At 40.5% G+C, this 9,601-nt stretch overlaps 1 protein-coding gene across 2 annotated transcripts; it reads left to right on the forward strand.

Moving 5' to 3' along the window:
- The first annotated feature begins 6,656 nt into the window (after positions 1 to 6,656).
- LOC101738989 (regulator of microtubule dynamics protein 1) lies at positions 6,657 to 8,844 on the forward strand. Of its 2 annotated transcripts, none has more exons than XM_004930168.3 (4): positions 6,657 to 7,211; positions 7,417 to 7,599; positions 8,070 to 8,324; positions 8,396 to 8,844. In XM_004930168.3, the coding sequence occupies exons 1-4, from the start codon at positions 7,107 to 7,109 to the stop codon at positions 8,744 to 8,746; spliced, it is 894 nt and encodes a 297-aa protein (XP_004930225.1). In that variant the 5' UTR covers positions 6,657 to 7,106; the 3' UTR covers positions 8,747 to 8,844. The 2 variants fall into 2 exon arrangements, with proteins under 2 accessions (XP_004930225.1, XP_021206206.1); XM_021350531.3 differs by having other exon boundaries at positions 6,663 to 6,825.
- Positions 8,845 to 9,601: the final 757 nt, after the last annotated feature.

Genomic DNA, 9,601 nt, shown 5'->3' on the forward strand with positions numbered 1-9,601 from the left:
CGCCCTCTGACCGGATAAGAATTGATTTTTGAATTTTATTGCCAGCAGTAAAATGAAACGAATACCACAGAATAAATTTCAAACGTCAATCGTACCATAGACGTTTAAAAAAGCTACTTCAGTGTATAGTTGGTGTATAGGTACCGCTCTATGTGCATGCAACACGAGTTTTTTTTTCTAAAAGTCCGTTGGAGTATCAGTAAATTCCCACAATTTTACTGAGATATTATTTCATATTATCTCTACGTATCTCGTTGGATATAAATCCTTAATCAATTTCACATAAAGCAACTTTATTTTATTTTGCTCCATTATACTTTTCATGCAATAGATAAATGATTAAGCTAAGGTTTAACATAAGGCTTGACATCTTTATTTTTTCTACAAAACTATGGTTGCGTGGACCTTGTTTTGTTCCGATTGATAGCCACCACCCACCACCTTCTCTTCCTCTATCTTGTTTCAAATCAAATCAAATCAAATCGTTTATCGTTATCGGTAGGCAGCGGTTTGGCTCTGCCCCTAGCATTGTTGCATTCCATGGGCGACGGAAACCACTCACCATCAGGTGGGCCGTATGCTCTTCTGTCTACAGGGGCAATAAAAAATAAAAATAAAAGTTTTCACGATTATTTTTTCACGCACATTAACTAAATGATTAAATGAGCTAGCTAAAATATTGCCGCAGCCGCGATTGCCGCTCCTTGATTTCCATCATCAATCCCTAGACGTCTTAACAAATTAGTAGACACTCATTAAATGAACGTTCACGATTGTATGGAGAGCTGCCCGATCACGGCGGCGATGATGGACGATCATTTGTGGGCCCATCATGGCCGATTGTGAAGAGGAGCCATTAGAATAGGATGTCCTACATTGACCCTGTTATCCGATTAACATTAGTTTTTTATTACATTGATGAATTGGCTTTCTGATAGATTTATCTGAGAACAAAAAGACATCGCCATTACTTTAGAACAGTGATTATCAAACTTATTTCTTTTACCGCCCCCTTTGAAAATCAATTATTTTTCAGCGCCCCCCATTTTTTATATACCCCTAAAACTTTAAAACCACAATTTCATTAATTTAATTAATAAATGTTGTATTAATTTTAGTAAATGTAGTACCACGTAGTACATAATAATATGTATTTGTAGATGCTATTATTGTTTCTTCATACTATTATATGTCAATACATTGCTACAGAGCGTGTATTTACAAATTTGCAAAGTAAAAATGAATTCCTCTCATCAATGTTTGTTTAAATTCAGAATTACCAAAATAAATTGCTAGTTCACTGTACTATTACTATGCTAATTTATTAGAACGAAACTATTTTTGTTGAATATCTTTCTCATTAAAATAAGATTCTCATGATAAGATAATTAATTTTTTTTATTTCGACTAGTAAATAATACTACTAACAATAATAACTTATTAAACTACGAATAAGCTAAACCTGGAAGTCGTAGAGGACTTCATTTATCTGGGCTCCGTCATAGCTAGTAATGGATCCTCCGAAAAGGACCTCAGAAGGCGAATCAGTATGGCAAAGATAGCTATGTCCCAAATGGACCGTGTTTGGGCGGACAGAAACATCTCGAGGAATACCAAAAAGCAGCTCGTCACCTCCCTTGTCTTTTCCATTTTTCTCTACGGCGCAGAGACTTGGACTCTCAAGAAAGCCGACCGCCAACGCATCGACGCGTTTGAGATGTGGTGCTGGAGGAAAATGCTCGGGATTCGTTGGACAGAACACAGAACCAACGAATCCATTCTTACCAAGCTCAAGATTCCAATGCGCCTCAGCACTACATGCGCGCGGAGGAGTTTCGAGATCTTTGGACATATCGCCAGAAAGAGAGGTGACAATCTGGAAAAGCTGCTGGTAACAGGCAAGGTATGCGGGAGAAGACATAGAGGCAGAAATCCAATGCGCTGGTCGGACCAAATACGCTCCACTCTCAATACCTCATTCCACGTTGCTATCCACACAGCCGAGGACAGGCAGGAATGGTGCAAGATGATGCAGGAGAAAGCTATTAGAGGAGGCCACGACCCTCAGCACTGAGGATTATCGACGCAAGAAGGAAGGAAACTACGAAAAATAAATTAATATCATTCCATATTATAGATAAATATGGGTAATTTTTCATAGAATTTTAGTTTATAATTTAGAACTGGTTCAAATAAAAACCGCCGCCTAAGTCAGCGTTTTTATTATTTGTAATAATTAATATCTATACTAATATTATAAAGAGGAAAGATTTGTTTGTTTGTTTGTATTCAATAGGCTCCGAAACTACTAAACCAATTTGAAAAATTCTTTCACTGTTTGGAAGCTTCACTTTTCCCGAGTGACATAGGCTATAATCTTTTTTGAAAAAAATTAGGTATCCTTACTAAAATTCAACCCAAGGTTAAATTATTGGATAGCGGTAGGCTGCGGCTTGGCTCTGCCCCTGGCATTGCTGAAGTCCATGGGCGACGATAACCACTCACCATCAGGTGGGCCGTATGCTCGTCTGCCTACAAGGGCAATAAAAAAAAAAGGTGTAAAAAAATTTACCTAAAATATTCTTTACGTCGCGTGCCCTACGAAAACTATTGATAAAATAATGTACTACGACTTTGTATTTACAAAAAGTGTCGCGATAGCATATGTCTCACTATTATAGTTATGACGCAATAAGTGTTCTTTTATTTAAAAAAATGCCCCTGGTAAGACACGGCGTGCCCCCCTACCTTCGCCGACTGGTGGCTTCCTACTTGGAGGACAGAGCGGTCACGTATACTGGACACGGTGGGATCGTGCACAGGTTCCCGGTCGTGCGTGGTGTTCCACAGGGGTCAGTGCTCGGCCCCCTTTTGTGGAATATCGGGTATGACTGGGTACTGAGAGGTTCCCTCCTCCCGGGCCTAAGCGTAATCTGTTATGCAGACGACACGCTGGTCGTGTCCCGGGGGGAGTTTTGCTGAGTTTGCTCGTCTTGCCACCGCTGAGGTGGCGCATGTCGCCGGCAAAATCAGGAGATTGGGCCTCGACGTGACACTCAGTAAATCCATAGCCGAGGCCATGTGGTTCCACAGGCCCTGGAGAGTGCCACATGTCGATGTCCATATCGTGGTTGGAGGCGTCCGTATCGGGTCGGGATGCAGTTGAAGTACCTCGGCCTCATTCTGGACAGTCGTTGGACCTTCCGTGTTCAATTTCAGAACCTGGTCCCTCGTTTGTTGGGGGTGGCCGGCGCGTTAAGCCGGCTTCTTCCCAACATCGGGGGCCTGACCAGGTGACGCGCCGTCTATATACGGGGGTGGTGCGGTCAATGGCCTTATACGAGGCGCCCGTGTGGGGCCAGTCACTGGCCGTGGGGGTAGCGAAGTTGCAGCAACGGCCGCAACGCACCATCGCGGTCAGGATCATCCGTGGTTATCGCGCCATCTCTTTCGAGGCGGCGTGTGTACTGGCTGGGACGCCGCCTTGGGTCCTGGAGGTGGAGGCGCTCGCCGCTGACTATCAGTGGCGGGCTAACTTTCGTACCCGGGGCGCGGCGTGTACCATCCCCAGTGCGGTCAGAGCGCGGAGGGCCCAATCTCGGCGGTCCGTGCTGGAGTCATGGTCCAGGCGGCTGGCCGATCCTTCGGCTGGTCGTAGGACCGTCGAGGTGATTCACCCGGTTTTTGTGAATTAGGTGAATCGTGACAGAGAACGCCTCACTTTCCGGCTCACGCAGGTACTCACTGGGCATGGTTGCTTCGGTGAGTTCGTGCACCGGATCGGAGCCGAGCCGACGGCAGAGTGCCACCATTGTGGTTGCGACTTGGACACGGCAGAGCATACGCTCGTCACCTGTCCCGCATGGGAGGGGTGGCAGCGTGTCCTCGTTGCAAAAATAAGAAACGACTTGTCGTTGCCGAGTGTTCTGGCATCGGTGCTTGGTGACGACGAGTCGTGGAAGGCGATGCTCGATTTATGCGAGTGCACCATCTCGCAAAAGGAGGCGACGGGGCGCGTGAGAGATGCACAGGCCCGCCGCCGTCGAGCGGGGTCCAGGGAGGCGGATCTCGCCCAAACCCTGACCCTCTGAGTGTTTCGCGTCTCCCTCACATGTCGGCCTGGGGACCGGCGAAGGGGGCCTAAGAAGACGACGTGCAAACTGCTCTGCACACGTTTTACGCATGAGCATCCGGGTGATGGAAGGCCGGCTATCCTCAACCCACGCTAGTTCTGACCCAGCGGGGTATTCCGTAGGATAGATCATTCTAACCGGCGCCATCTAGGCGGGCTATGGAGAGCCTGCCGAACGAGAGGGCTGGTGGTCGTGGCGCCGACGACCACCAGTCCGGCGTCCCGAGGGGAAGGGTGATGGGAGAGATGTGCTCCGCACTAAACGCTTCACTTTCCCCCCTTTGCCTTTTCATGAGCTCTGTCTCATGCGAGGTTTGGATGCTGGTTGTTGAGCGACAGGAGGTTTTAGTCGGTTGGACTCTGACATGCCCCGCCCTCCATCCCCAGTGAAGGGCGGAAGTCCGGCGATTTCCTCCTGACAAAAAAAAAACGTGTGGCACTCGGGAACTGCGGCGGTAAAGCTATTGCATAACCTTTATTATCAACTTATGACATTATAATTAGACAATGATAATTTAATATTAAAACAATAATAAAACAAGACTACGCTATATTAAACCTTAATAAAGGCAAATCCTTAACTGTCCCCTTCACACTCATAAGCTAAACCGCGCGAGAGAGAGATGGGCAGACTTTTCATGATGCGCATGCAGTGTGACGTCACGCCACCCGTTTATTCACAAACACTAAACAAGCGCAACGTGTGAATGTGTTGAACGCGAGCTACATGGTAGTTTTTTTCGTTACGGAATTTCAAGATTCGATCGCCGCGCTCAAGGCCCGCGATAAAAGCTATGCGATAGCTTAAAAATGTATGAACTTGTAATAAAATCTCTTTGGCTATACTATTTGTATCTGGCTGGTTTTGGTATCATTAAAAGTTTAAATTCGAAAGAAGATAATTCCAAATTAAAATTAGGAAGATGTGTGATTTTTATTTATTTTTCGTACTGTCAAGATGAGTGAATCTAATGAAGATATTCCATACATTTTAAAATTTTACTACAAAAAAGGTAAAAAAGCAACGAAAGCGTTGAAAAAAAAATTTATGGACCTAGTGCAGTGTCTGTGAGTAGCACAAATTTGGTTTAAGCGTTTTCAATCCGGAAATTTCGATGTCAAAAATGCACGTCGCTCTGGTTATTACGGATAAAATTGATGCCATTTTTGAAAAAGACCACAAAATAGTTATGGCGCATTTGAAAAAAACTGGGTACACAAAAAAAGCTCACTGAAAGAAACCGAATGAACCGTGTACTCATTTGTGATTCTTTATTACGACGTAATGAAACCGAACCATTTTTGAAGAAGCTGATAACTGGTGATGAAAAGTGGATTACGTACGACAAGAACGTACGAGAAAGGTTGTGGTCAAAGGCCGGTCAGGCTTCACAGACTCTGGCGAAACCCGGGTTAACTTGCAACAAGGTGATGCTGTGTGTGTGGTGGTATTGGAAGGGCATTACTCATTATGAGCTGTTACCACCAGGCAGGACTATCGATTCTGAACTCTACTGCGAACAACTGATCAGATTAAAGCAAGAAGTTGAGAGAAAGCGGCCGAAATTAATCAACAGAAGGAGTATGGTTTTTCATCACGATAACGTCAGACCTCACACATCTTTCACCACTCAGCAAAAATTAAGAGAGCTTGGCTGGGAGGTGTTAATGCATCCGCCGTATAGTCCTGACCTTGCACCTTCAGATTTCTATCTGTTTCGGTCTCTTCAGAATTCTTTAGGCAGTGTCAGGTTAAGATCACGTGAGGACTGCCAAAACCAATTTTCGCGGTATTTTGATCAGAAGCCCCAAAATTTCTATAGCAATGGGATCATGTCCCTACCTACAAGATGGCAAAAAGTTATCGAACAAAATGGTACCGACACACTTCAGTTAAATGTGAATAAACTATATTAAAAAATGTTGTGAATTTTCTTAAAAAATGCGAAGAAACTTTTTCCCCAACCTATTATTATATTGAAATAAAATAGTAAACAATGTTTACAATAAGTGAGCTGTTTAGGCTTACTATACTATTTGACATTGGACGGTAATGGGTAAATTGTAAAAAATAATAATCTAAGACAAGTTTTTGAATAATAATTATATACGCATTTCCATTTTATACAAAAATTATGATTCTTACATCAGTAAAACCTCCATTTGTGTTAGTGTAATATTTTGGAACGCTGGATGGTCGTTTTTTTTCTAATGTTTAAAATAATTTCTGGTGCAATGTAATTACAAATTTTACAGCGCCCCCCTAACCCACATCAACGCCCCCCATTTTTCCCGGGGCCCCTTAACGCCCCCCTCTAGGTTTCAAACGCCCCCTAGGGGGCGTTATCGCCCACTTTGAGAAAGACTGCTTTAGAATAAGTAATTATAATTAAAAAAAGAAACATGCTCTAACAAAAGTATATTATACATACATATTAAACGTGCAGTTTACATAGGTACGAAAGAAATTGTAAATTCTAGAGATCTAACTGTTTGTCCTTTATTGTTTTCGAAGTGTCATTTCCGTTTCATCAAATTTCAAATTTCGTCGATGCTAAAGAAACGATATAGGTACCTAGACTTCAATGAAAAATAATACAATTATGATGATTAGTAACAGATTATTTACCTTTTAGGTAAAACCTAACACAAAACAATGAACTAGGGAGGTAAAACTAGTATGACAATAAATGGTATGCATTATAAAACTTATGAAAGCCAATGTAATTAATATCAATACCAACTTATATATACCTAAAGTACAAATAGGTATGACAAATACCTATAGAATAAAGAAGCTTTGTTTGTACTTACTTTGTAGTTTTGTAGTTTTGTAGTTGTATGTACCTAGTTTGATAAGGACTACTGTAGGATACGTAGTTGATATTGTTTTCTTAATTTCTTGTGTACAACGCCTAAACTTTAGATCAATAATCGTTTTCGGAATAACTTTGGAATTTACTAAATAATTACTATGTCAAGATATAAAAATTTATATCCAATCTTAACAAAAGTAATCTGCTTTTCAAGTGATTTGTTGAAACCAAATCGAATAAAAGTTGCGAGAGAGATCACACAGGTAATAATGAAAATTAAATTGCAAAATTAAATCACTCGAACAAGAGGTCGAAATGAGGGGTATGAAATTTAAGTAAAATTCAAATGACTTATGAGATTTTATGAATTTCAATGATTTTGTACATACTAATAGACTTTTATAGACACTTATGTATTAACCACTGTTGCATTTAAAACATTAAAATAAAACATAGTTATGATTTCAGATACAATTTCCAAGAAACTTAATATTTATTTCTACCGGTTTAGCATTTTTGTGGCCCATCAAAAAGTCTAAAGAACCTATAGACCAAGAAAAATTGAAGAAACTATCTGTGATTGATGACTCTGATGAGCTGTTTGAAAACGGACATTATGAGGAATGCTATAATTTACTCAAAAATTATGAGGTTTGTTGAATTTGAACTTAATGATTGTGAATACCAGCATTATCATGATATAAGACTAGATGTGACTGATTCAATGGCATAGTAGTTAACACTCCGGATTGTTCGGCCAAGGTTTGTGGGTTTGATTCCCATATCAGGTAAACTACAATCTACTGGTGGTAGGACCTCTTCAGTTTGGACGGCTAGGTACCACCATCCTATTTCTGTCGTGAAGCAGTAATGCGTTTTGGTTTGAAGGGTGGGGCGTCCTTGTAACTATACTTACTGAGACCATAGAATTCATATTTCAAGGTGGGTGGCTGCATTTACGCCGTAGGTGTCTATGGGCTCCAGTAACCACTTAACGCCAGGTGGGCCATGAGCTCATCCACACATCTAAGCAATAAAAAAAAAGAAAATAAAAACATTTATGTAATGAACAAGTTTCTGAGCTTTTCTGAGGTTTTACGAAATAAACTGCATTTTTTTAGGAAAACCAGGACATTGAAATTCAATGGCGTATCTGTCGTGCATTATACAACATGGCAAAAGAATCTAAGTATAACAATGCACAAAAAAAGGATTTCATATTTCAAGCATATGAGATAATTTGCAAGCACTTAAATAACAATGAAAACAATTTTGCAGTGCACAAATGGTATGCTCTAATTTTAGATGCAAAAAGCCATCACAATGGCATAAAAGAGAGAATTCAACAACTTGAGAATGTTAAAAAACATATGGATGTGAGTACATGCATACTTGATTTCATGATTTATGTTTCAAAATAATGACAAAACTTTTATAATTTTTATAGCTTGCAGTAACACTAAATCCCAATGATGCAACAACTTTACACATGCTGGGTGAATGGTGCTACCAAATAACTGAGATGCCGTGGCATCAAAGGAAGATAGCAGAAGTCTTGTTTGCATCCCCACCTCATTCAACATATGAGGATGCTTTAGAATATTTTCTTAGGGCTGAAACTATACAACCAAGATTTTACAGTGTCAATTTACTCAGATTGGGCATATGTTATCATAAACTGGGAAAAGAGGATCAAGCTAAATATTACTTAAAACTTGCAGCAAGTTACCCTGCAAAATCAAATGATGATCACTTAGCCAATAAAGAAGCTGCTGAATTGTTGAAGAAACTAAAATAGTTTTGTTTAATATAAAACTAAATATAGATGCTGTACTTGATATCTGTAATTACAATGTTTGTATTACATAAGTCAAAATAAAATTTTGTAAATTTAAAGCAATTTTCAATTTTTACAATACCAGAAGCCTTGTGGTATATTCTTATAACTGTTGTCTGCAATCTTTGGGTTTTTTCTTTTAGAACTGGCATTTTTAACACTGCGAATTGTGTTCAATTCTGAATTCAATGAGCTTTTTGTGTAGACAAGTATTACAATATAATAAGAAATCTGTATTCCACTTAGGTACATCAAAATAACAATAATATTCTGAAAAAAATACTTTTAAAATTAAAATGGGGTTAGTGCTGATAGTGATTTCTTCAAGTCAACTTTTGGGTGGAGATGATTTAAGATTTTTTTTATTGGTTAGGTGGGTGGACGAGCTGACAGCCCACCTGGTATTAAGTGGTTACTAGAGCCCGTAGACATCTACAACGTAAATGCGCCACCCACCTTGAGATATAAGTTCTAGTCTCAGTATAGTTACAACGGCTGCCCCACCTTTCAAACCGAAACGCATTACTGCTTCACGGCAGAAATAGGCGGGGTGGTGGTACCTACTCGTGCAGACTCATAAGAGGTCCTACCACCAGTATGAAACTAAGCTTCAGCATAATTCGGCATTGTGCGTCACCGAGTCGCATTATGCTCTGTAATTGGAAAACTAATACAGGTAGCTTAGTTGAGCATTATGCCGCATAATGCGCTCTTGTGCTGTAATTGGAAAACTACCAGTGTTTCTTCAGGTTTAAATGTGTAATAACGGTCGTTTATTAACTGCTTCGTATCTGTGAAAGTGCACAAATGTGAGAA

The sequence above is a fragment of the Bombyx mori genome, chromosome 5 (genome assembly GCF_030269925.1).
Source record: "Bombyx mori chromosome 5, ASM3026992v2".
Taxonomy (NCBI): Eukaryota; Metazoa; Arthropoda; class Insecta; order Lepidoptera; family Bombycidae; genus Bombyx; species Bombyx mori.